Source organism: Trachinotus anak, unplaced genomic scaffold, assembly GCF_046630095.1.
Source record: "Trachinotus anak isolate AG129_WGS33_773 ecotype Australia unplaced genomic scaffold, CSIRO_AGI_Tana_v1 ptg000023l, whole genome shotgun sequence".
Lineage (NCBI taxonomy): Eukaryota > Metazoa > Chordata > Actinopteri > Carangiformes > Carangidae > Trachinotus > Trachinotus anak.
In genome coordinates, this window is record NW_027273874.1 from 9,706,772 (window position 1) to 9,734,744 (window position 27,973).

Consider the following 27,973-nt stretch of genomic DNA (forward strand, 5'->3'; position numbering starts at 1 on the left):
ACAGATGATTCTTCATAGATCAGAGCCTGAAGCTTCACACTGATTCTTCCTTCACAGTGATGAATGTGTAGTAAATGTTTGAGAGCAGCTGATGGACGATCTGACAGAGTGTGAATGTCTCAGAGTCTCAGGGTTTTAAAGACAGAAGCTGAGGATGAAGCCTCCATGTGTCATATCTGACTGTCAGAGGTCGTCTGTGTCCTCACACTGACTGATCCTCATCACAGAGTCATGTTAGTGACGACAGGTCTCAGGTGACAAACTGATGATCAGGATCTGAGTCTGCTCCAACATGAAGTCTTTAGATGAACGTCTCTGACCTGCTCTGTGATGAGGACAGGATGAGGAGGAGACAGACAGAAGAAAACCTGCCAGAGAGCAGGTCAGCTTCACAGAGGCTGTTACCATGGTAACTGACTCACAGTTAAAGTGATCTCAGTTTCCTTCATCTCAGGATTAAGAAACTCAGAGTTTTTAAGAAACCCACTTTCTGGAGTAGAGTCCTGGTTCTGTCCTTCAGGTTTCTCTACAACTTTGTGATCCTTCAATAAAGAGATTAAAACCTGCTGCTGCTGTCTGAACAGCTGATCATCTGGTTTGTTGTCCTCTCAGTCCAACAGGTGGAGGTGGAGGTGGAGGAGGTGGAGGAGGTGGAGGAGGTGGAGGAGGAGGAGGAGGTGGAGGAGGAGGAGGAGGTGGAGGAGGAGGAGGAGGAGTCTGTCCAGCTGCCCTTCGTGACCACAGCTGACCTGTCTGGACATGTCAGAGTGGAGTGGACAGACAGAGACAACAGGAAGGTCCATGTGAATCAGAACGGTTCTGACAGACCTGAAGACCAGGACCAGGTTTACAGAGACCGAACAGAGATGAAGGAAGACCTGCTGAGAACTGGAGACCTCAGTCTGACCCTGAAACACCTCAGAGTCGGAGACACAGGAGACTACACCTGCGGAGTCTACAAGGACGGAAACTTACTGAGAGAGAAAACAGTGACTCTCAAGGTCAAAGGTCAGTGTTGGTTGTTTGTCTCTGGTTGTTTGTCTCTGATTGTTTGTCTGTCTCACTGTCTTCTGTCTCCCCTGCAGAGAGACGTCAGGACAGAAACAGAAGCAGCTCCATTGATCCAACTCCTCTGATGGCTGATCAATCAGTTTGATTGGTCTGTTGATCTTTGATCATTGATACAATCTGACTTTGGACCAGAGAGAAAACGGAGGTGGAGGAGCCGATGGACGATGGATGAAGACAGGAGGACACTCTGAGTCCTACTGACTCAGTCACAGTCTGCAGACTCACTATTGATCAGTATTGATCAGTATTGATCAGTATTGATGCCACACTCTCATGTGTCACTGCAGCCACATGAAGCCTTCAGACTGTTAGTGGAACCAGATGTGGTGACTGAGGTTTGTCTTCATCACTCTGGAGTTTCAGCTCAACCGTCCATGATGTCAAATCACTACAGACTGAAACTGGACTTTTGTTTGGCTGCAGCTCAGTGTAAAGTCAGCACCACCTCCACCTGCTCCACCTCTTCCTCCGACTGCAGCACTGTGTGGACCTTGTGTTTATCTTGAGCGTCTGTGATTTGGGGGCTTTTGATACACTCTTGAGGGGCGTTCCTCAGGTATAAATGTTTAGGTCTCCCCATGCCCAGGGTCTTTCTTCATTCTCACCACTCGTGTGTTGATTGACCTTTTCTTTGCAAAGAAAATAAAAACCTTGTCGGCCGGCAGAAGTCTCTGTTTCATTCCTCACCAGCAGCAGAGAATTTCCACAACACACACATGAAAAAAACAGAATTTTTTGACTGTTGGTCGAACTAAACAAGACATTGAAGAAATGATAACATGACTTTTATTGAGAAAACCATTGATCAAGAAAATATAAATATATATAATAAATAGTAAAGGCTGAAAATCTGAGCAGAGCTGAAGGTAACAGTCCAGCTGACTCGTCCTTTTCCTTCCTGGTCTCCATGACAACTGTGTCATTAAACCATGTCAATAATTAATGTGGACTTTTGAGTCTGTTTGTTTGTTCATGGATTAAGTTTTCTCTTAAAACCACTTTCTCACACACACACACACACAGAGAGAGAGAGAGAGTTTGTTAGATTTAAACATTTTCTTTTCTTTTTCTTCACACAAACTGTTGTGACTTAAACACAGATGGACCTTTGGTGTGTGTCTGTGTGTGTGTGAGTGTGTGTGTGTGTGTGTTTTCATTCATGTTGACTAAACATTTGTCTGGAAATAAACTTGCAAATGCAGCTGTAACCTCTCTCTCTCTCTCTCTCTGTCTCTGCCTCTCTCTCTGTCTCTGTCTCTCTGTCTGTCTCTCTCTCTCTCTCCCTCTCTGTCTCTCTGTCTCTCTCTCTGTCTCTGTCTCTCTCTCCCTCTCTCTGTCTCTCTGTCTGTCTCTCTCTCTCCCTCTCTCTCTCTCTCTCTCCCTCTCTCTCTCTCCCTCTCTCTGTCTCTCTCTCTCTGTCTCTCTCTCCCTCTCTCTGTCTCTCTCTGTCTCTCTCTCTCTCCCTCTGTCTGTCTCTCTCTCTCTCTCTTTCTCTCTCTCTCTCTCTCCCTCTGTCTGTCTCTCTCTCTCTCTCTCTCAGTCTCTGTCTCTCTCTCTCTCTGTCTCTCTCTCTCTCTTTCTCTCTGTCTCTCTCGCTGTCTCTGTCTCTCTCTCTCTGTCTCTGTCTCTGTCTCTCTCTCTCTCTCCCTCTGTCTGTCTCTCTCTCTCTTTGTCTCTCTCTCTGCCTCTCTCTCTCTGTCTCTGTCTCTCTCTCTCTGTCTCTCTCTCTCTCTGTCTCGCTCTCTCTCTCTCTTTGTCTCTCTCTCTGCCTCTCTCTCTCTGTCTCTGTCTCTCTCTCTCTGTCTCTCTCTGTCTCTGTCTCTCTCTGTCTCTGTCTCTCTGTCTCTCTCTGTCTCTCTCTCTCTCTCTCTCTCTCCCTCCCTCTCTCTCTCTCTCTCTCTTTCTCTCTCCCTCTCTCTGTCTCAGTCTCTCTCTCTGTCTCTCTCTCTCTCTCTCTCTCTCTCTCTCTCTCTCTCTCTCTCAGGGTTGTGAGCAAAAACTTTGAGGTTTTTCATCTTTTTCTGTCTTTTGTTCTTTAATGTTCTTGTAGGTGTAGTTGTGTTAAGTGTTGTTCTGTGTTCTGTAGGTTTTTCAGTTTTTTTTCTGAGGGGCTGTGTGTGTTTCTCTGGCCGGGCCTTTGTCTGGCCCGGTGGCGGTGAGCGGCGGAGACTTCTCCCGGTTGACCCGGAGACACGGCATCAAGGTGGGCGCCGGGTCTCCGCACACCGTGGAGCAGATCGCCCCGGCTGTGGGAGAGGTGATCGGGCATGGCTGTGTGAAACCCGCCGCCCGGATGAACGGGGCGGTGCTGATGTTCCTGGAGAAGGTGGAGCAGGTGAAGCGGCTGGTGGAGACCGGGGTTAATGTCGGCGGCAGGTTTGAACCGGTGCCGCCGCTGATCAACCTGCCGCCGGGGTCACTCTGTCTAATGTCCCTCCGTTCATCAGTGATGAGTTTCTGAGCAGGGAGGTGTCCAGACACGGGAAAATTGTTTCTCCAATTAAAAAGACCTGATTGGCTGTAAATCTCCGCTGCTGAAGCACGTGGTCTCCCCCCGGAGACACCTGCACCTGATCCTCAACAACCGGGATGAGGATTAAATGTTTGTTTCAGAGTCAGAGTCGATGACTTTGATTATGTTCTTTTTGCTACCTCGGCACTGATGAAGTGTTTTGGTTGTGGAGAAGAAGGACACGTCGTAAAGGCTTGTCCAAATGGAGCCGGCCGGGCTCCGCCGGGCCCCGGGGAGCAGCGCTCCGCCGCTGCGGGACCCCGCACCGTGAGGCCCGGAGCGGCGGAGCGGCCCGGTGCCGGTACCGAGGGTCCGAGCGGGTCTGAACAGAGCAGGGAGGTAGACAATGGAGCGAGTGGACAACAGGGGAGTGAGACAGGTGAAGTGAGTGGACAACAGGGGAGTGAGACAGGTGAAGTGAGTGGACAACAGGGGAGTGAGACAGGTGAAGTGAGTGGACAACAGGGGAGTGAGACAGGTGAAGTGAGTGGACAACAGGGAGGTGAGACAGGGGAAGTGAGTGGACAACAGGGAGGTGAGACAGGTGAAGTGAGTGGACAACAGGGAGGTGAGACGGGTAACTTAACTGGTGAAACTGAAGTTCAGGAAGGTGAGGTGGGTGAGAAGGAGGATGAAGAGGAGAACAGAGGTGAAGCAGGTGGTGAACAGGCAGGTGAAGCTATGGAGATGATAGAAGAAGAGGCTGCGTGCACGTCAGTCCCACTAAAGCGCCGCAGCAGAGACAGAAATGTAGATGTCAGGGCGAAGAGCAGCAGACAGACAGACAGACAGACAGGTAGACAGACAGGTAGACAGACAGGTAGACAGACAGGTAGGACAGTGGAGCAGTTAGACAGCAGTGACAGTGAAGGCTGTGTCTCTGATGACAGTGATCTGTATCACACTCAGAAATCAGCCAGTCAGGAAGAAAAGGCTTATTCAGCCAAAGTGCTGAAAACGTTCCTCCAGGAGACCAAGAACATGAAAGGTGTGAATCTGGAACATTATTTTCCTGATAAACAGATGTTCTACACCTCAGCCAGACGTCACGTCAGGAATAAAGCTGAATCAGACTTCACTGATCAAGAAGTGTTCAGACTGAAGAAACTGATTCTTAAAGTCAAAAAAGAAATCTGTTAATGATGAAGACACTGCTTTATATTTTATTTAACTTATTGACTGTTTTTTGTACTGTTTTAAATCTCTCACCTTTTATGGACACCTTTCAAGTGGGGAGTTTAAACATCAATGGGGCCAGAGAGGTTAAGAAAAGAGCTGTCGTGTTTGAAGCAGTGAGACTCAAAAAGATGGATGTAGTTTTTTTACAAGAGACTCACAGTGACGGTGCTAATGAAGGCGAGTGGTGTAGAGAATGGGAAGGGGAGGTGGTTTTTAGCCACGGCACTGCACTCAGTGCAGGGGTGGGCATCCTGTTCTCCAAAGGTTTTACTCCGACGTCACTGACTGTGGAGCACGTCATCCAGGGGAGGTGTCTCTCAGTCAGAGCCGGGTTTGATCATTTTACTGTTGTTTTTATCAATGTGTACGCTCCCAATAACGGTGCAGAGAGGAAGCTCTTTTTTAGAGATATTAACGACAAATTAAAAGATTGTAGCTCAACAGATTATTTGTTTTTAGGTGGGGATTTTAACTGTACTGAAGATGAGATTTTAGATCGAAACCATGCAGAGCCTCATCCGGCCTCTCAGCAGGCTCTGAGGCAGCTGGTCTCCTCCCATGGCCTGGTGGACGTATGGAGAAGGTTGCACACAAGCTGCAGACAGTACACATGGTCCCACGTTAGAAAGGACAGGATGTCTTTAGCTCGTCTTGACCGTTTTTATTGTTTTAAACACCATCTTAATGTTTTTAAAACATGTAAGATTCTGCCGGTGGGTTTTACAGATCACGCTTTGGTTTTATGTCGTGTTTTTATTAGAAATATTTTACCTAAAAGTGCCTACTGGCATTTTAATTCAGTTTTAGCAGTTGACCAAAGTTTTAGAGAAGCTCTTAGTTATTTATGGACTGGTTTTAGACAGAGGAAGGGTGAGTTTACCTGCTTAAGGCAGTGGTGGGACTTTGGTAAGACTCAGATCAAAATGTTATGTCAGCAGCACACACTCAATGTCACTCGTCACATCACCAGATCTATCAGAGATCTGGAGACTGAGATTGTGGAACTGGAACATCTGAATGAGTCCACGGGAAATCGAGGATGTATTGAAATCCTCAAGACCAAAAAGATGGCTTTAGCCGACCTGCTGGACACTAAAGTACAGGGTGCGCTGGTCCGGTCCCGAATCCAGGACATCACCGAGATGGATGCTCCTTCTGGCTTCTTCTTTGGCTTGGAGAAGAAGCAGGGCCAGAGGAAGCTGATCCACTCTCTGCTGTCAGACACAGGACAAGAGCTGTCTGAACCAGGCCAGATCAGGAGGAGAGCCGTGGAGTTCTTCACCTCACTATATGAAAGTGAATATAAGGAAAATGAAGAACTGTTTAATGACTTCTGTGCTGAGCTGCCACAGGTCTCTAAAAGGACCAACGACCAGCTGGAGCGCCCCCTGACGGTACAGGAGCTACACGCTGCCCTCCAAACCATGCAGGGCCGGAAGGCCCCGGGCATCGACGGACTCAGTGTGGAGTTTTATAAGACCTTCTGGGAAATTCTGTCACAGGACATCCTGGAAGTTTTCAACGAGAGCCTCGCCACTGGGTCACTGCCTCTGTCCTGCCGCAGGGCCGTCATCACCCTCCTGCCAAAAAAAGGCAACCTGCAGGACATAAAAAACTGGCGCCCTGTGTCTCTCCTATGTACGGACTATAAGATCCTCTCCAAGGCCTTGGCCATCCGACTGAGAGGAGCCATGGAGGAGGTCATCCATCGGGACCAGACGTACTGTGTACCCAGCAGGTCCATGGTAGACAATGTCTACCTTATTCGGGATGTTTTGGAGGTCTCCAGTTCATTGGGGATAAATATTGGACTGATCTCATTAGATCAAGAAAAGGCTTTTGACCGCGTTGAACACCAATTCCTCTGGAAGACCATGGAGAGGTTTGGTTTCAGCGCTGGTCTCATAGCCAAGATCCAGGTGCTGTACAGTGACATTGAGAGTGTGCTTAAGATCAATGGCAGCTTGTGTGCCCCTTTTAGAGCGCATAGAGGCGTCCGGCAGGGCTGCGCTCTGTCTGGGATGCTCTATGCGGTCTCCCTGGAACCCTTCCTCAACAAAATACGCTCGAGTGTTCAAGGCCTGTTTTTACCTGGTTTTAATAGTAATGTGGTTTTATCTGCTTATGCAGACGACGTCATTGTTTTTATAAAAGATCAGTGTGATGTCGACACAGTAGCCCACATTACTAACAGGTTCTCTATTGTGTCAGCTGCGAGGGTGAACTGGGGGAAGAGTGAGGCCCTTGCTGTCAGTGAGTGGCGTGAGGGCCTCCCGATTCTCCCTCAAAGCCTGACCTGGAAGAAAGACGGCCTAAAGTACCTCGGTATCTATGTGGGAAATGAAAAAATGGTGAAGAAAAATTGGGATGGCATAGCTGAAAAAGTAGAAGGTAAGCTGTCAAGATGGAGATGGCTTCACCCTCAAATGTCTTACAGAAGAAGAGTGCTGGTTTTAAACAATCTTGTAGCTTCTCTGCTGTGGCACCGGCTGGCCTGTCTGGATCCGCCGTCAGGTCTGTTGGCCCAGATCCAGGCTAAAATGGTTAATTTTTTCTGGGACCGTTTTCATTGGGTGCCACAGTCAGTTCTGTTTTTATCCAGAGAGGAGGGGGGCAGGGCCTGGTCCACCTGGCCAGTAGAACGGCCACCTTTAGGATACAGTTTGTTCAGAGGTATCTGACAGGGCCGTCTGACTTAGTGTGGAGGGATGTGGCCAGCTGCATATTCAGGCGTGTGAACAGTCTGGGGCTGGATGCTGCTCTGTTTCTAACTGATTTTAAATGTTTTAAGTTAAGTGGGTTGCCTCCGTTTTATCAGAGTGTTTTTAAATCCTGTGCTCTTTTTAATTGGAAAAACTTCGAAGGGTCTGACTCTGCACTGGCTGTTGAAGGAACCTCTGATCTGCGGTGGCAGACTAGACGTCTGCAGCAACACCATGCCTGGGCTGATGGGGGCGCTGTGCCGCTCTAAGACCGTCATCCTAAAACAGCTGGTGGATGCGGCGGGGCCGGCGCTCACAGATGCCCAGGCTGTGAGCTCTGTGCTGGGGGTGCACTCTGTCCGGCTGGTGAGGAGAGGCCTGGAGCTCTGGAGACAGAAGCTCTCAGTGAAGGAGAGGAGCCTCCTCCTACGCCACAGCAGAGGAAGAGCTGAGCCCGACCCCACGGACACCTTCCCTGATCTCCATCTGAGCCCTGGGTCCGAGGATCCCGGTGGCCCTCTCTTAAAAGTCTACAACCAGAAGAAACTGAGCCTTCACAGTGCAGACAAACAGACAATATACAGGAACACTGTGAAGGCAACCAACACAAAGGGCCTGTTCAACAGGGCAGCCACCGTGTGGACGGACGGACTGGGGGGACAGAGTCCACAGTGGAGGACTCTCTACAAGCCTCCACTAAAGAAACGGACTGGAGACCTTCAGTGGAGGATTTTACATGGTGCTATTGCCACTAACGCTTTTTTATCTGTTTTTAACAGTAGTGTTGTGAATGAGTGTCCATTCTGCAGTCTGTCTGAGACCATCTTTCATGTTTTTACCGAGTGCAGGAGACTCACTGAGCTGTTCAGTGTTTTAACTGGGGTTTTTAACCTTTTTAATGTTGTGTTCTGCTGCCTCTGTTTTTATCGGTGGAGTCACATACACTAAAGAAAAAAAAGCAAAGTGCCAACTTCTTAATTTTTTATTAGGAGAAGCCAAACTGGCGGTCTACCTGACACGCAGGGACAAACTGCAGGATGGACCCACATGTGATGTTGTGGCCTTGTGGAGGCAGAGCGTTAAAGCCAGACTGAGGCTGGAGTTCTGCTTCCACAAGGCCACGGGGAACATGGACGTCTTCAAGGAGCAGTGGGGATGTGACCAGGCTCTGTGCAGAGTTTCTGGTCGGGGAGAGCTCACATTCACCAGCTATCTTAATTAGAGTTTTATGTCTGACTGGTTTTTGATGGAATTGATGATGTGTTAGGAATAAAGTGTTTTCTAAAGGTCAAAAAGTCTCTTCCTCTCTCTCTCTGTCTCTCTCTCTCTCTCTCTCTCCCTCTCTCTCTCTCTGTCTGTCTCTCTCTCTCTCTGCCTCTCTCTCTCTCTCTCTGTCTCTCTCTCTCTCTTTCTCTGTCTCTCTCTCTGTCTCTCTGTCTCTCTCTCTCTGTCTCTCTATCTCTCTCATCATGTTAATGTGTAGCCTGAGGACACAAACCTCAGACTCAGGACGAGGAGCAGTGAAACAGAACTACTGATAAACTGTAGGTGAAGAATCTGTAGTAACAGGTTTTACTCAAGTAAAAGTAGCAAAGACACAATATAAAAATACTCTGTTCCAAGTAAAAGTACTTCATCCAACCCAGGTAAAAGTATCAGCAGTGAAATGTACTTAAAGAATCAAAAAATCAAGCACTCGTGCAGTAAAATGTCCTGTGATTGATATATAATATATATATTTTAAGGAATTTGTAACCAGCTCGCTGTGAAATAAAAAAGTACAATATAAAATATCCAATATTCATTCATTCCACCACTGGTACTTGGTGGTATTATTAGTGGTAGTATTTGTTATTAGTGGTAGTATTTGTTATTAGTGGTAGTATTTGAAGTGCAGAGGTCGGGGCAGCAGCAGCGTCCGCCACCAGGGGGCAGTGAACTGTCCAATCAGCTGCAGGTTCAATCAGATCAGGTTTGAGCAGCAGGTCGTCTGGATTCATCTCTCTCTCTCTCTGTCTTCAGTCTGTCCTACCTGTCTCGACCACCAGCACCTCTCTCCTCCAGCTCAGACGCTGCAGGTGTCCACGGTTTAATTTGAAATCTATTATTATTTTGTGTTTAAATTCAGAGGAAACTGCATTTTAATTTGAAGGTGTGGCTCTAAAATGAATTTCTGTTGGTTTCTGCTGGATCATTGAAATACTTAGACTAAATTATTTTTTAAAAATTCCTTTAGCTTGTAGAGAAAAAACTCTACAAAAGCAGCAAACTAGTTGAGGAAGGTTTTATATGTATTATTGAGGAGAAAAATGAGTTCAGTGACAGATGTTTTTTATTAAATTCACCAGGTTTTATTGTTTTAAAATCCTGATCAGTGTGACTTTTGTCTTTTAATTCGAAGCTTTCTCTTATTTTTTGTGCTCTAAAACAATTGAGGTCTTCACTGATCTGATGCAGTTTCTTGAAAGAGGTCAAGAGAAACAGGCTGGAGGCTTCATCACAGAGCTGGAGCAGGAGGTCTCTGAGCTGATGAGGAGAAGCACTGAGGTGGAGCAGCTCTGGCGCTCTGAAGACCACTTTAACGTCCTCCACAACTTCTGGTCCCTGAACGTTCCTCCGTCCATGAAGGACTGGACCGGGGTGGGCGTCCGTCAGCCGGCGTATGAGGAGCTGGTGAGGAGAGCTGTGGTGGGAGCTGTGGAGGAGCTGCAGGAGACATTCAGGAAGGAGAAGAAGAAGCTTCTGGAGGCCGAGCTGAAGAGGGTCCAGCAGGACGAAGTGGACGTGACTGTGGACCCTCAAACAGCAGCAGGACCCTGGCTCATCCCGTCTGACGATGGCAAACGCCTCAGCGTGGCTGATGTGAAGAAGACGCTCCCAGACCAAGCAGAGAGGTTTATCCTGGCGGTGGAGTCTTCGGGAAGCAGGGTTCCTCCTCAGGGAGGTTTTACTACGAGGTCCAGGTGAAGGGGGCGATGAAGAGGGACGTGGGGGTGGTCAAAGAGTCCGTCAACAGGAAGGAGAAAGTCACCAAGAGCTGGGGAGCGGCCACTGGATCCTGAGTCTGAGGAAGGGAAAGGAGTCCAGAGCTCGTGGCCGCCGTGATGTTCCTCTCAGTCTGACGTGGCCTCACAGAGTCGGGGTCTGTGGACGATGAGGAGGGTCTGGGCTCCTTTATGATGCGGATGCTGCAGATCTGCTCGTCTCCTTCAGCGACTGCCACTTCACTGAGAGGCTCTTTAACCCGGTCGAGCCGTTTGAACTCTGCCCCTCTGATCCTTTCTCCTGTCGATCACATTGATCAGATCCGATCGCCTGATCAGTTTCACAGTTTGTTCCTGTTCCTGAGCTGCACAGGTCCCACTCACACAGCGACAGACACATGATGCACACACGTCAGGACGTCGGACACAATCTGACGACACACACAGACCTCTGTTCATCAGGGTCTGAGTGGGAAGTGAAGCCCCGCCCACCAGCACGTTTCTGAACACAGGATTGGACGCTGCTGTCCAGATGATTGACAGGTTTTTAAAAGAGTGGACAAAAACCTACATCTGAACAACTGATATTTCCTGATGTGTGTGAAAGCAGCATGAAGCAGGTCAGATGTTTGGAGGATGATCGTCAGTGTTTAACGTGTAATCTTCTGAAAAGTGATCCAGAGGGTTATTGATGAATGAATGATTGATGATGATGTGATCGGCTCCAGTTTTACAGCTCTGACCAAGAGTCACCACACTGAGGACAATCAGGAGTAAATACACACAAAGTGTGTGTTCTGTGAGAATGTTGTATCCCTGTGAGCATGAGAAGTGTTGGTCTGTAACACAACTCTAACTTCCTGTTGGTCTTTATTTCAAATGAGCGGCTGAAGTTTGAGGCTCGATCCAGAACTGATGGAATCCTGGTCTGAGCTCCACATCCAGAAATACACATTTCTTCTTTAATCTGTGCAGATTTATAGCAACAGTTTCATCACAACTAAACACTGTCTGCATGATGTCACTTCATAAATCCTCTCCTGTTGATTAAAGCACTGAAGATGAATTTTCTCCACTGAACCCGAGAATAAACAGGAAAAACCTCCACATCAGGAAACTGTAAATGTCTGAAGATCATTTATTCTGATCTCTTCATTGTTTCATCTGCTCATTATTCTAATGGATCAACCGACGTGTTGCTCGGTGTGTTCACAGACTTCCGGTTGAAATCGAAAGTAAACTGCAGCTGCTGCGTCGAAGGAGGTAAAGCTGTTCAGTCTGTTCAGGAAGAAGCGGATTTAACGAGACTGATGTCGGTGAAGGTTTAGAGAAGATGAAGATGAAGATGAAGATGATGGTGACTGTGATCCTCCTGTACGGTAAGATACACACACACACACACACACTCACACACACTCACACACACACACACACACTCACACACACTCACACACACACACACACACTCACACACACACACACGGACATGGACACACGGAGACACACACGGACACACACACACACACACGGACACACACACACACACACGGACATGGACACACGGACACACACACACACACACACGGACCCGCTCTCCTTCTCTGAACTCCTGGATTTGGTTTTTAAACAAAGTTCCTGAAGTTAGAAACAGAAGTTTTCAGAAACTTTCTGGGTCATTAGTTTATAATTAGTTTGTAATTAGTTTGTAGTTTGTCCGTCGCCATCTTGGTTTTTGAACCAGAAGAAACCATATTTGGAGGAGAAGGTGGAGCTGAGGAGGAGTGAGGGGTGGAGCTGACCTGCTCCGTCCTCTGTCCTGATTGTCAGGTTCAGTCTGTCAATCACACGGTAGCCCCGCCCTCATGCGTCCCCTGCTTTATGGTCTATTTTCCTCTAAATGGATCATAATTTAAAATGAACCTCATGTTGTGTTGAAGACTTGAAACTAGAGACTGAGACAGAAACTCATCAGGAAACGTTTCCTGAGGGAATAAATCAGAGAGAAGTGGAGACATTTTCACAGAGACGTCAACACAATCAGACTCTGTTTCCAACCAGTGGCGTCGCCCCCTGATGGTCAGTAGAGAGACGCAGCTTTAAGGCTCTTCAGGAGTCTACGTCCAGGTTCATCATCAGGCTGAGAGCTGCCATGATGCTCTTTAGAAAGTGAGTTATTCATCACAGGACATCAGTCAGAGTTTGACTTATCATGAGGTGTTTTACTTCTGCTTTACTTCTTCTGGTCATTTTTAATCAAGCAGTTTGGTCCCTCTGGGTTATAGTGCAGTGTTATCTACAGACCCCCCCCTCCTGAACCCCCCCCCCGAACCTGCGCCTGTGGTCAGTAACAAACCTCCCTCTGAGAGTCAGTAGATGAGGAGGAGGAGGCTGAGAGCTGTGACCTGGGTCCTGAAGGTGTTTGTGCAGCAGCAGTGAGTCCAGTCACAAACCGGATCAGACCGGTCTCTGTCTCAGCTGAGGACGGAGGAGTGATGTTGTGTCTGTGTCCTCAGTTTCCCAGCATGCCTCAGCCGTGGAGCTGTATGAGGGGACAGACTTTGTCCTGCTGGCCTGTCAGTTTCCCACCTTAGACCTGATGGAGCCCTCGGTGGTGTGGAGCCGCTCCGACCTCAGACCTTCAACCGTCCACCAGCGTCAGCTGGACGGGGACCAGCTCAAAGACCAGAACCAGCGCTACAGCGGCCGGACGTCGATGAGGACGGACGCTCTGGAGACCGGAGACCTCAGCCTCACTCTGAGAGAACCCACCACCAGGGACAGCAGCACCTACACCTGCAGCGTCAGAGACGGGGGGGTAGAAGTGAGCCGAGGAGAAGTACCACTGCAGGTCAAAGGTCAGTAGATACAGGTCAGAGGTCAGAGGTCATGGCCTCTGCCTGTTGTGATTTCTTTCATTTCATGAGTTTATTGGATTTTATTAGTTTATTGTTGTATTTCATGTTGTTGTTTGTGTGGACTACAGAGCCTCCAGACTGGAGCTGGATTCTCGTAGCTGTCCTGGTTCTGCTGGTTCTGCTGGTTCTGCTGGTTCTGCTGGCTGTTGTTGTTGTCGTCTGTGTCACACTGAGAAAAGAGAAGAAGAACATGGAAGGTATGGTGTGTGTGTGTGTGTGTGTGTGAGAACATCAACATGAACACTCCTCAGATCTGTGTCGGCTCTGGACTCTGGGTTTGTAGCAGCTGCTCAGAAACAGAAACAAGTCCCTGATCCTGACTTGGCCCTTTGCTGTGTGGCCCCTCAGCTGGAGGTCTGGGGACCTGAGTGTGTGTCCTCCTTTAACCCCTGTTGTGTTAGAACAGGGTTTACACCTGTGATGTTTGACTTCAGTAACCAGCTCTGAGAAACTCTGATCATCCTCCACACTGACCTCACTTCCTGCAGAGGTCAGAGGTCAGAGGTCAGAGCAGAGGTGGACTCAGTTTGTTGTGAATTGATCATAAATGTGTTGTTTTAAAGTTTCATTTTGTTGTGTTTTATTTTTGTTTATTTGTTGTCTTGTTGTTGTTTGTGTTGCCCACAGCCCCTCCCCCACTCTGGCCCTGGACTCTCACTGCCGTCCTGTTTCTCCTGACGTCTGTTACTGTCTGTGGAGTCAGTGTGTATCAAGGGATGAAGAGCACCGAGGGTAAGTGTGTGTGAGTGTGTGTGAGTGTGTGTGTGTGTGTGTGAGTGTGTGTGAGTGTGTGTGTGAGTGTGTGTGTGTGTGTGTGTGTGTGTGTCAGTGCAGCAGGAGACGTCATTAATAGATCAGATTTATATCCATCACAGTCAGACAGACAGGTCTCTCTCTCTCTCTCTCTCTCTCTATGTCAGACAGACAGGTCTCTCTCTCTCTCTCTCTCTCTCAGACAGACAGTCAGACAGACAGGTCTCTCTCTCTCTCTCTCTGTCTCTCTCTCTGTCAGTCAGACAGTTGGAGAACTGTTCCGTCACAGTGAGAAACAGGAAGTGTGTTTCCTTCATTTCTCTGGTGGAACCGATGATGTCAGAAACAGGAAGTGTGTTTCCTTCATTTCTCTGGTGGAACCGATGATGTCAGAGCTGATCCATCTAAAAACGCTGGGCTTCAGGACCCGCCCCCTTCGATCAATAATCACATGATCAATCTGACTGACGGAATCTGTTTCCTCACACCTCTCAAGACTCAGGTCGGAGGTCAGAGGTCAGAGGTCAGAGGTCTCGACTCTCCTCATCACTGGACTTTGTTTATTTGTTGTCTTGTTGTTGTTTGTGTTGCCCACAGCCCCTCCCCCACTCTGGCCCTGGACTCTCACTGCCGTCCTGTTTCTCCTGACGTCTGTTACTGTCTGTGGAGTCAGTGTGTATCAAGGGATGAAGAGCACCGAGGGTAAGTGTGTGTGAGTGTGTGTGTGTGTGAGTGTGGGTGTGTGTGTGTGTGTGAGTGTGTGTGTGACACACACTCACACTGATCTTCATTCAGCTTCATGTCATGAATATTATTCGCTTCACTGACATTTCAGTCTTCAGAGAGATTCTGTCGTTTACTGACAGTGACTCTGCTGCTGTAGAAACTAGTTCAGTTCGTTCTGATCCTGTTGTTCATGAAACCAGTAAAGAAGCAGATCATCTGTTCTGTTCTGATGATCAGATCAATAACATCATACAGCTGCACCTGATGAGAGGAGCTCTGCTGTCTCACTGCATTCGCTCTGAGCCGGAGACATGGGCCGTACATTCACTGGGTTTGTCCAATCAGATGAGTCCAGCCTCAGGTCACCTGGTGTCAGCTGACAGGATGGCTGAGGAAGACCAAGGAGCTGTATATTCACTCTTCAGTATTTGTTTACTTCAAGGTTCAGGGTTCTCTGTTATTACCAGCACAGTCAGCAGTGATTCATAGCTTCCACATTTACACAAGGAACCAGGAGTAAAAACAGGGGTAGCAGGACCAGTGATGGACCAGTTACTCAGGGAGAGTAATAGATTACTTCTTATACATTTAAAAGTAATCAGATTACTTTACTTATCTTCACATCCAAAGTAATTAGTTACATTACTCATTATATTACTAAATTACTTTCACTTCACAAAAACATGAAACATTGCACATTCAGGATGATACTGCAGCTTCCTGTTTGTTATTTCAGCCCCGACATATTAAACCAGGCCCTGATGTTCAGAGGTGAATAATGATTATTGATTATTAATGAATGTTATTGATTGGTAATGATTGTATCTGACAGCAGCTTCTCAAAGCTCTGATCAGACAGTCTGCTCCAGTCTGCACCAAACCTCCCGAACTAAACAGTGAGGAGGTTTGGTGCAGAGGTCAAAGGTCAGAGCAGGAGACTCAGGTGAGAGGTCAAAGGTCAGAGAAGGAGACTGAGGAAATGTGTTGTTTTAAAGTTCACCTGTAATATTTGAATCTCATGTTGTTGTTTGTGTCGACTACAGAACGACTACGACAAAGTCGTATGAGCCACAAGAAGTTCCTGTCTGACTTACTGAAATCAAGAGGTATGTAGTGTGTGTGTGTGTGTGTGTGTGTGTGTGTGTGTGTGTGTGTTTGTGTGTGTGTTTGTGTGTGTGTGTGTGTGTGTGTGTGTGTGTGTGTGTGTGTGTGTGTGTGTGTGTGTGTGTGTGTGTGTGTTGATCATAAAGTTTCATTCATATTTGAATCTCATGTTGTTGTTTGTGTCGACTACAGGTCCTCTTCTAGTCGCGGTCAAGGTTCTCACAGCTGTCCTGGTTCTGCTGGTTGTTGTTGTTCTCAGTGTCGTCATGGACAACGAGATTAAGAGCAAAGAAGGTGTGTGTGTGTGTGTGTGTGTGTGTGTGTGTGTGTGTGTGAACTTGTCCTCCATCAACATGGACCTCAGTCAGATCTGTGTCAGCTCTGGACCACACTGTTGAGCTCAAGGTCAAAGGTCAACGTCATGATGACCTCACAAAACATGGTTTTGACCTTATGAACACAATAACTCCTCAAGCAGTATGTACAGCTCTGACGTTTGACCTTTGACCTGAGCGTCAGTGAACACAGCAGCTGCTCACACATCAGTGTTGGCATCAGAGCATCAGAGTAACAGAGACGGTCACACCTGTAGGAACGTGATCCAGGTCACCTTGAAGCAAACACGTGCATCAGTGAGACGGTGAGGTGAGGTGGCTGACGCAGATCAGCTGATGTGAGGGCGACCTCAGAGCTCTGCAGCAACATGAGGGAAGCTTCTAGTCTGACTCCTCTGATGCAGAAATCAGTGATTCAGCATCAATAAAAGCTGCAGGTGGAAGACCAGACTCCTGTGTGAAGACACCAGGTGGTAGGAGAGACTGCACCAGGGGCCACAGGAGTACAGTGGCCCTGAGAGCCCAAAACACTGTGTCAGGTTTAAACATCCCAAAACATTATTAAAATACAAAGAGAGAAGACACAGAGTTAGAGGTCTTTTTACTCGCGAGGAGAACGGACAGAGATGTACTCAGTTACACTCTCCAATCCGCTCTGAGTACATCTTGCCGTCTCCTCTTTTTTATTTCCTTAGGGTGGTCCCTAGTTACATGAGAGATGCAGCCTCTAAAGGATGGGGAAAACACAGGCTGCACTCCTTATCTGAAAAACGTTATGAGAATGCTTTCTATTCTAGCAGGTGTGTTCAAGGTCTAAGACCGTGCTATTCTATCAGTTGCATAGTTTCTCAGTACATCCCTCTGCTCTAATTAAAGGAGTTTCATGTTTATCTCTTCAGTGTGGTTTCACTCTGTGCCCCGTCCTTGACTCTGCATGTGAGTCCTCCTGATGAATCTGAAAGACAGCTTGCACAACATTCTACATAGTCACACACACACAGGCATATGTATAACTCTTAAACAGTGTAAGCAAATGTAAGATAACTTTTATGTATAATAATTCCAACACACTGCCACTTAGAAAACACATGCAAACAGACTGAACACAAACACATTCAGAAACACCTTCCTCAGTCTGACAACACTGGAGCTGTGAACACTGACAACACAAAGGAAGTGTCTCCAGGGGACACTGAACGTGAGGAGCAGGTGTTGTCACTGATTTGTGACCTGAAGTTAAAAACACTGAACAACAGGTGCAGCTCAGTTCTTATCTGACCTCAGCGTCACGACCGGGGGTCACGTGACCTGCAGTTCACTCTGTGGACACCGGGATGTCACTGATGATGTCACTGTCTCTGTGTCCTCAGTTTCTCAGCACGGAGACACTGTGGAGGTCTACGGGGGGAGGGAGTCGGTCCCGCTGCCCTGTCAGGACTCTCGTGTACCTCTGTTCCCCACAGTGACGTGGAGCCGCGACGATCTCAGTCCCTCAACCGTCCACCAGATAAACCAGCTCGGTGACGACCTCAGAGACCAGAACCAGGTTTACAGCAGCCGAACCTCGATGAGGACTGACGCTCTGACCACTGGAGACCTCAGCCTCACTCTGAGGAAACTCCACCTCTCTGACAGCGGCAACTACACCTGCACCATCACAACGTTTGGAAATGAGCGGAGACTGAGAGACATACAGCTGCAGGTCAAAGGTCAGCCACAAACTCTAACACCTACAGTGAGGACAGGTCAGAGGTCAGAGGTCAATGATGTAGATACCTACTGAGCTAATAAAATATTAGACATTAATGAAATAATCAGAACTAGAACAAGCTGCGTTATGTTTCAGTTCTCTTGTGACTTCCTGTTCAGGAGGATTGTTTTCTTGGCCGTGGTTAGGACTGTGAGGAGCATGTGACATTTGTTTGTGTCCATATTAATGTTAGTGAGGTCACCGAGCAGGCAAAGTGAGGGGGGGGGGGGGGCAGGGATGGGATGTCTGGGGGGGGTGATAGGTCTTCACATATCCTCTGCCAGAATTTGCAGCGGCTAAAAGCAGCAGTTAGTTACCTGGTGCGTCGTTTTTGCAGCGAACACATCTGTTAGTATCTCTGATACCCATCTGGAACATCTGGAGCATCAGACCTGACCTGAATTAACAGGGGTTCAGGAGCAGGGTCACAGGGGTCATGTAAAGGTCATGTTGTTGTTGATGATGATGTTTATCTTGTCCACAGAACCGTTCTCTCACCTGGTTGAATTCTGGGTTCTCCTGGTTCTCCTGGTTGTTTCCTGTGGCGTCATTATGGTTCTGCAAGGATTAGTGAGAAGATTCATCATCACAGGTGTGTGAGTGTGTGTGTGTGTATGTGTGTGTGTGTGTGTGTGTGTGTGTGTGTGTGTGTGTGTGTGTGTGTGTGTGTGTGTGTTTGTCTCTGTGTGTGTGTGTGTGTGTGTGTGTGTGTGTGTGTGTGTGTGTGTGTGTGTTCTACAGCACTGACAGTAAAGTGAAACTACTCCAGTCCATCACTTCCTGGTCCTTGACCAATGACAGTGAGGCTACATTTTCAGGTTAAAGTCACAGGGAACAGCCTCTCACGTCACTGAGCTGTGTGACATCATCCAGGACGACCAGTGACTGCTGAGCGTTGATGGTGGAGGCCGTCAGACTGTTCCACCATCAAACTGTGGTCAGACTGAGGTTCTCCTGTGAATCCAGCCTCTGGTTCACTTTGATCCCTCTCAGATCACCAAGGTGCTGGTCTCACTCTGCAGGAAGCTGTAGACCTCAGACCTCAGAGCAGACCTTTCAGACAGAAGCGTGTCACCTTCCAGAGGTGGGCGGAGCCTCGGTGAAGACCGGTCTGACCGTCCTGGGACCAGGTGAACTGGTTAACATCATTAAAAGCTGGACCAGTGGCGTCCACGCAGACTGAGGACACTCTGCACATTCAGCACCGTCTCCTGTTAAACTTCATGTCTTACTGACGTGCAGGAGGACGCCGGCGTCTCACTCTCACTGCTGTCCGTCACAGGCTGCTGCTGCTGCTGCATGTGACACAGTGACTTTACATCTGTCAGTGTTTATTGGTCCAGAGCAGATGATGCTGCTCCCATATGGTTTCTCTTCAGTCAACTCAGATACAAATAAACTCAGCTCCTGTTGTTTCCCCTCGTCTGTTTTAGTTCAGCTGCCCCCCCCCCAACATTATTTATCTAAAGCAGAGATCAAACAGCTCATTAATCCACTCATCAATAACCAGAAAGACAACTTTCATGTGCACCACAGCTCTGAGGTGTGTTTCACATGCAGAGCATCAGTCCTGTGTCTGTATCAGGGTTTTCTGCACTGCTCATCTGTACAGAGTCGTGGGGGCTGGAGCCAACCCCAGCTCCCACAGGGCTCCAGCCCCTGGATACCTCCCAGGAAAGGCTACAAAATCAGCTCCACTGGTTGTGAGCCACTCGCTCGGCAGAATCAGGGTCCTGCTTCCAAATGGAGACAGTCATTTAAGGAAATCAGGGTCCTCATGCAAAATAGTGTCCTTTGAAACATTAAAGTCCTCCCAGGTAAAAGGCTAATTAAAAAGAATTTGTCTGCTGGCTCCATATCGGTCAGTTGGTTCAGTCTTGTTCTGTCGAGTTGAGGACCCAAATGCAGACAATGCAGGAGAAGGTGGAAAAAGGTATTTTAATGACAAAAAGTTAACTTAAAAAAAACAGAGAAAACACACAGAACTCAAAACCCAAACTGGAGAAAAAAAAGTGGAGAACAGGAAAACAACTGGGAACACTGGAGCGAAACAGGAGCAAAAGACACCAGAGCACGAGACTGAAACAGAACAAGGCAAAGACAGAGACTTAAAGACACGGGGAAGGAAAACAATCAAACACGAGGGAAACGGGACAAAGACAGGAAGTAACTACACTTGAGACACACCAGGGAAGATACTTCAAAATAAAACAGGAAATAAGCAAAAAGTCCAAGTCAAGAGTCCAAACATAAAGTGTCCCTCAGGACAAACCCTGACCCTGAAGGTCCAGACCTGACAGACAGAAAGCAGCAGCTCCACCATGAGCAGCAGAGACAGCAGCTTCAACAGTCTGCTCTCCGTCTGTCTGCTGAGCGTCCTGTCCTCACTGAGGACTTTCTGTCCAACACTCAGACACTCAGCCTGTTACTCTGAGGACAAACGTCTTCATACAACACTTTGATGTCAGTGATGGAGACGTAGCAGCTCACTGTCTGTCTGTCTGCTCCCAGTGGCTGATGGGATGTTGGTCCTGTAGTCTTGCTGTGAGCCCCAGAGTTGAACTTTGACCTGATCAACGTTATTGATCCAGAGCAGCTTTGACAGAGATGCAGAGATGAGCTGAGTGGATCCTGTGGCTTCACTCATGTTGACAACAAACTGTGAGACTGTGATGTGAGGAGTGTTTGTGTGTCTGTGTTGTGCTCTGATGTTGAACATGTGTGTGAAATGTTGTGTAGCTGAGGTTCATCTCCAGACTGAGAGGAGACGATCACAGCACCATCCAGACTCTGATCCTCTCCAACACCTTCAACACCTGCTTTTAGTTTCTAGATTTCTGTCCCTGTTACCTTCTGGTCTGATCTGGTTCTGTCCTTCAGGTTTCTCTACAACTTTGTGATCCTTCAATAAAGAGATTAAAACCTGCTGCTGCTGTCTGAACAGCTGATCATCTGGTTTGTTGTCCTCTCAGGCCAACAGGTGGAGGTGGAGGAGGAGAAGGGGGCGGAGTCTGTCCAGCTGCCCTTCAAGACCACAGCTGACCTGTCTGGAGACGTCAGAGTGGAGTGGACAGACAGAGACAACAGGAAGGTCCATGTGTATCTGAACGGTTCTGACAGACCTGAAGACCAGGACCAGGTTTACAGAGGCCGAACAGAGATGAAGGAAGACCTGCTGAGAACTGGAGACCTCAGTCTGACCCTGAAACACCTCACAGTCAGAGACACAGGAGGCTACACCTGCAGAGTCTACAAGGACGGAAACTTCCTGAGAGAGAAAACAGTGATTCTCTGGGTCGAAGGTCAGTGTTGTTTATTTGTCTCTGGTTGTTTGTCTCTGGTTGTTTGTTTGTCTCTGGTTGTTTGTCTCTGGTTGTTGGTTCAAACAGATCAGACAGTAGTCCACAGATTTGTGATTGCAGCCTCAGATTCTAATAAATGAATAAATGTGTCTCCAGTCAGTGAAAAGCTGTTAAACCAGTGTCAGACTCTCTGCAGCTACAGTCAAACACTCTAAATACATTCAGTCCAGTTTTTTTTTTTTTAGAACTTAATTTTTATTCATTTTTTCACAGTGGTAACATGACAAGTCAAATTTCCCTTCATGTACATGTTTTCCCTCTGTTTACAGCTGCACATCATCTTAGCAAAATCAACAGTCATGAAATATAGTAGTTCAATAAATGAAAACTTATAAAACATAGGACCAATTACACAGATTTGAAGTGAAAATTAAATAAAAATAAATAACTGAACATAATTTTGAAAAAAAAAAATAATGATAATTTTAATTGTAGTAATAATTTGAAAGGGAAAAAAAAAGAAATAATATAAGTAGGAAAATTAAATGATTTTTTTAAAGGAAGGAGAGAAAGAAGAAGGGAGGAAAGAAAAAAAAAGAAGAAAAGGAAAGATCCACTCTAGGTATCAAATGACTGGTGGTGTGAATGTATTTAGTACCTAACCAGAAGTCTTATGCTATACACTTATTGTATTAGCAGAGCTATAACAGGTTTCCATCGTTTAATAAACATAGGTTTCTGAAGTCTTAATGAGTATGTAATTTGCTCCATCTGGTAGATGTCCCATATTTTTTGAATCCATACATTATAAGTAGGAGGATCTGGCTTTAGCCATCTGATGGTTATGCATTTTAGCGCTGCTGTCAGCAGAATGTTTAAGAGATATTTCACATCCCTTCCTTCTATACCCTCAGGGATTTCTCCTAATAATGTTACAATAGGGGTTTGTGGAATATCACGTTTGAAAACCTCTCTGAGAGCATCAAAAACATCTTTCCAGAAAAGGCTTAATTTAGGACACAGCCAGAATATATGGGTATGATTGGCATTCACAGCACCACAGTTCCTCCAACATGAGCTACCATGTGCTGGTCCCATCTTAGCTGTTATTGTTGGTGGTCTGAAAAACCTGGTAACTACTTTCCACTTAAATTCCCTCCATGTGTTGGAGTTTGTGGCTAAGTGAGCTTCAGTACATATCTCCTTCCACGTGTCTAATGATATGTTTTTGTTAGTCTCTACCTCCCATCGCTGCCTTATGTGTTCAGAGTTATGTACATTTGTTGATAAAAAAACATTATATATTTTACTAATTATTTTCTTATCTCCATGAGTTATTTGTGTTATGAGAAACTTTTCTATGGGGGTAGGTCTTATAAGTTTTCCCCAGTCTTTATGTGTCGTCAGAAAAGATCTCAGCTGTAGATATCTGAAGAAATCTGTCCTGGGGAGGTCAAATTCGTTTTTCAACTGTGCAAATGTTTTCAAATTATCATCCTTGACTAACTGGTGCAGTTGTTCTAGACCATGGTCTGACCATTTCTTAAAAGCAGAATCTAAAGTTTTAGGAGTGAGGGTCCTCATAAGTCCAATATTTGTTAATGATGAGAGTACCTTTGGCAACCCGAAGGCTGACCGTATTTTTTTCCAGATTTTCAAAGTGATTTTTGTCCAGTCCGCCATTTCTTTTATAGAAGTGTCTACAAAGGCCAGATTTTCCAAAGGCTCTGGGCACATACTTTTCTCGATATTAAGCCATCGTGTAAAAGTACCATTCTGGATCCAAACTATAAGTGGCTTCATCTGTGCAGCCCAAAAATAGTATCTTAAGTTTGGAAGTTTAAGACCTCCGTCTGATTTCAGTGACTGTAAGGTTTTAAGTCTAATTCTAGGGCGTTTTTTTTGCCATATAAACTTTGACATCATTTTGTCAAGGTCATCAAAGGTTCTTTTAGGAATCTCCACAGGTAGCATCTGGAATAAATATAGTAGTCTAGGCAAGACATTCATACGGATACTTTCCACACGGCCTAGTAGAGAGAGTGGAAGTGCAGACCATCGTTTTTAATTTATACTTTAATTCTTCATTACTAGGCAGAGGAGGAGAGGCGGGTAGTGTTATCAGGTAATACAACCGAGGAGAGTGGAAGAAAACAAGGCAATGACTACAGCTGCAAAGGGGTTTTTTGACTTTGATAAGCAAGATGGTGATGTAGGTGAAGAAAGGGAATGACTTTTATTATATTTAACTCAGGATCCCTGAAGAACAAAGGGACCAGAACAGGAACATAGAACCAGTTATAACTATAGTTAACAGATATGACAGTACTTGGGACCTTGTCCCTAACTGCTAAGCAAGCAGAGAATGTGCACAGTAGATTGGATTGACTGTGCTTTGGGTGCGCTTAAGACACAGAAAGAAGAAAGTTAAAGGAAAAAGAGGAGAAAAAAAAGGATAATCATTCATTCATTCAGGCTCCTGCAGAACATACATGTATCAGGTCAAACAGCTCTTCACAGCCATAAACATGAATTACCTGTGGGCTATAATCAAGCTCTGACATGGTAACTGTTTATGTGACTTAAATGATGATAGTGACTAAACTAATGAGAGTGAGAGCTCCTTATATCGCTCATGGGGCAAACTTTTAGTTAAATGACGTAGTTGGTTTGTTAATGTCCCCGCGTGAGATTTCACGAGTGAGCCAGTGAAAAAAAAAAAACTGGCTCGTAAGATTAAAGCATGGATGTTTTATCAGACCTGGATGACGGATCTGAAAATGGCGCCATTCAGTTCAATACAAGTTGCTCTTCTGGCGCATACGCCGAAAAAGTTTCTGGCTTCCGGGTTACTTCCGCGTTATGCGGCCCATAGAGACTGCGCAGTAGTGTCACTCCCATCATGCCTTTGGGCGATGAGAGCGACCTGTTGCTGCGCGTTCACGAGGGCTCTGCTGGAGGACTGATGTTGAACAGATGTTTAATCCAGGACCGGCCCGGGGCCTTAAACACGGATTATACAGCAACAACATTCAGTCTGAAGCTTCAGAGCCGAAAGTCACATTAAAATCAACATTTAAAAATCATTAAAAAAAATATTACGTTGAAATTGTCTTTTAGGCAATTTTAAGATATTGATGCTGCATGTGACAGAAAACTACAACTCATCAGATAAAGTTATTACGTTTACTTTCTGTCATTGAGGAGCAGATTTATGCGGCATGTCTTCTTTAAAACAACAAAACAACCAACACTGTGCAGCTGTAGTGAAGCTTCATGTCTGTTTCACAGATATTTGATCTGAAAATGAAAAATATATCAAATTATTTTTTATAAAGCTGTAATTTAAATGATGAATGCCTCTGAACATTTACTGCACCCTGAGCTCACACTGAGGGAGTCAGAGGCGGTGGTGAGGACGGTTCCTCCCCCAGGGACAGAGAGGGGCAGCGGGCTGCAGCGGCTCAGGCCCCCGCTGCTGACCCGGAGGACGCTGCGTCCAGGCCGGACTCAGTTCTAGTTGAACCCGCTGACACAGTGAAGGTCCCTCATCTATAAATACTGAGGCGGTGGTTGTTGATGACAGGTGGTGACCTGCAGTCAGGAGGAGACTCTGCTGCTCACACATCACACAAACTATCACAGAAGCTCAGGGACTTAAACACCTGAAGAAACTGGAGGAAGTGATGAACAATCATGGCGGCGTCTGAACCCAGTGATGAGAACATGTCGATTAAAAACTACTTTCCTGAAAAAAGTGGAAAAGTGACGAATAAATGCGACAAAAATCACAAATGACTGAACCTGGTTTGTGTAGAAGAAAACTCTCCTTTGTTGTTTATTCACTTTTCATTAACTTGTTCTGGTCCTGACGTCACTAGCAGTAACCTAGCAACCATGCTCGTTCCCGAGACACGGCGGGACCGCGGATAGAGTGCGCGTGCACAGTGGTGACGTCACTCAGAGAAAAAAGACTTTTCTGATGTTTGAAAAACTTTTACAGATTAAAACCCCGCGGATTAAAGATATACATGAGACAGACTGATGTGCGGCTGCGCAGCTGGAGGCGGCTGTTGTCAGGGTTACAGGCCTCCTTTACTGTCGCCGTCTGTGGGAAAACGCTTTTTGGGCCGCAGGGATTTTCACTGTAAAACCACGAGTGGCCCCTGGAAACAGCTGCTGTGAGGCTGAGCGGCCCCAGGTCTGATAACACATCCATGGATTAAAGTCACTCGTCATTATCAAAGTCAGTTCTCATCTTTATTCTAATCATACATGTAAGGATACGCTCAGCCCTCTGTCTCTGCTGCTGGGAGGGTATTCTTCACATGGTCCATGGCCCTCTGGGTCCACAAACACTGTCCTCCTCCTGCTGTGTGAGTCTGGCTGGATAGAGTGGGCCGGAGCGGATCTCTGTCCGACGTCCGTGAACGCAGCTCCGGCCTCGGCCACACTGAGATATTGCGATGCGGTGTCCGGGACAGCGGAGCTTTGTCCCGGGCTCTCCGCAGGATCTCCTCGGTGTCTCCATCACCCGCGGCCTCTCTCGGTCTCCATTATTCCTGGGGCCAGGGTGTGAGCGGTCCACCTTTGTGTCCCGGTCCAGCTGGAGGACTTCTCTGATAGTTTTAGCTTGTGGAGAGCTGGAGTTCGGTTGCTCGTCTATGCCTGCTATCCTGATGTTGGTCTCATGCTCCCTCCATGTCCTCACGTCGGTCTCTGAGAGTTGTCACTGGCTTTTGAGGCTGGATACTGTGGCTCGGAGCGAGGTTACTTCGTCGGACCATGTGGACAGTCCGCCCCCATCTCCGTAATGTCTGTTCTGATCTGGCCGGTTCCTGCCCGCATTGCTTTTGTAGTATTGGCGACTTCTGACCTCATTCCTTCCAGTTCCGCTTTAAGTGCGTTGAAGTCATCCGCCAGTTTGAGTCTTTGGTTTGTTGTCCTCTCAGCCAAACAGGTGGAGGTGGAGGAGGGGGCGGAGTCTGTCCAGCTGCCCTTCGTGACCACAGCTGACCTGTCTGGAGACGTCAGAGTGGTCTGGTTGGACAGATACTACATGATGGTCCATATGAATCAGAACGGTTCTGACAGACCTGAAGAGCAGCACCAGGTTTACAGAGACCGAACAGAGATGAAGGAAGACCTGCTGAGAACTGGAGACCTCAGTCTGACCCTGAAACACCTCAGAGTCAGAGACACAGGAGGCTACACCTGCAGAGTCTACAAGGACGGAAACAAACTGAGATGGAAAACAGTGACTCTCAAGGTCAAAGGTCAGTGTTGTTTATTTGTCTCTGGTTGTTTGTCTCTGGTTGTTTGTTTGTCTCTGGTTGTTTGTCTCTGGTTGTTTGTTTGTCTCTGGTTATTTATTTGTCTCTGGTTGTTTGTTTGTCTCTGGTTGTTTGTCTGTGGTTGTTTGTTTGTCTCTGGTTGTTTGTCTCTGGTTGTTTGTCTCTGGTTGTTTGTCTCTGGTTGTTTGTTTGTCTCTGGTTGTTTGTCTCTGGCTGTTTGTCTCTGGTTGTTTGTTTGTCTCCGGTTGTTTGTCTCTGGTTGTTTGTTTGTCTCTGGTTGTTTGTTTGTCTCTGGTTGTTTGTCTCTGGTTGTTTGTTTGTCTCTGGTTGTTTGTCTCTGGTTGTTTGTTTGTCTCTGGTTGTTTGTCTCTGGCTGTTTGTCTCTGGCTGTTTGTTTGTCTCTGGTTGTTTGTCTCTGGTTGTTTGTTTGTCTCTGGTTGTTTGTTTGTCTCTGGTTGTTTGTCTCTGGTTGTTTGTTTGTCTCTGGTTGTTTGTCTCTGGCTGTTTGTCTCTGGTTGTTTGTCTCTGGTTGTTTGTCTCTGGTTGTTTGTCTGTCTCACTGTCTTCTGTCTTTCCTGCAGAGAGACGTCAGGACAGAAACAGAAGCAGCTCCATTGATCCAACTCCTCTGATGGCTGATCAATCAGTTTGATTGGTCTGTTGATCTTTGATCATCGATACAATCTGACTTTGGACCAGAGAGAAAGCGGAGGTGGAGGAGCCGATGGACGATGGATGAAGACAGGAGGACACTCTGAGTCCTACTGACTCAGTCACAGTCTGCAGACTCAGTATTGATCAGTATTGATCAGTATTGATCAGTATTGATGCCACACTCTCATGTGTCACTGCAGCCACATGAAGCCTTCAGACTGTTAGTGGAACCAGATGTGGTGACTGAGGTTTGTCTTCATCACTCTGGAGTTTCAGCTCAACCGTCCATGATGTCAAATCACTACAGACTGAAACTGGACTTTTCTTTGGCTGCAGCTCAGTGTAAAGTCAGCACCACCTCCACCTGCTCCACCTCTTCCTCCGACTGCAGCACTGTGTGGACCTTGTGTTTATCTTGTGCGTCTGTGATTTGTCTCGCTTTTGATACACTCTTGAGGGGCGTTCCTCAGGTATAAATGTTTAGGTCTCCCCATGCCCAGGGTCTTTCTTCATTCTCACCACTCGTGTGTTGATTGACCTTTTCTTTGCAAAGAAAATAAAAACCTTGTCGGCCGGCAGAAGTCTCTGTTTCATTCCTCACCAGCAGCAGAGAATTTCCACAACACACACATGAAAAAAACAGAATTTTTTGACTGTTGGTCGAACTAAACAAGACATTGAAGAAATGATAA

The 27,973-nt window shown here is 46.8% G+C and overlaps 1 protein-coding gene across 1 annotated transcript in view; it reads left to right on the plus strand.

Moving 5' to 3' along the window:
* Positions 1-27,859, plus strand: part of LOC139606589 (uncharacterized) — a 99,100-nt gene extending 71,241 nt beyond the window's left edge. The window contains exons 17-20 of the mRNA XM_071458836.1: positions 794-1,008; positions 21,004-21,333; positions 26,286-26,609; positions 27,209-27,859. Of these exons, the coding sequence (XP_071314937.1) occupies positions 794-1,008; positions 21,004-21,333; positions 26,286-26,609; positions 27,209-27,279 (940 nt within the window). The 3' untranslated portion in view covers positions 27,280-27,859. The remainder of the gene's footprint in view (positions 1-793; positions 1,009-21,003; positions 21,334-26,285; positions 26,610-27,208) is intronic.
* The last annotated feature ends 114 nt before the right edge of the window (positions 27,860-27,973 follow it).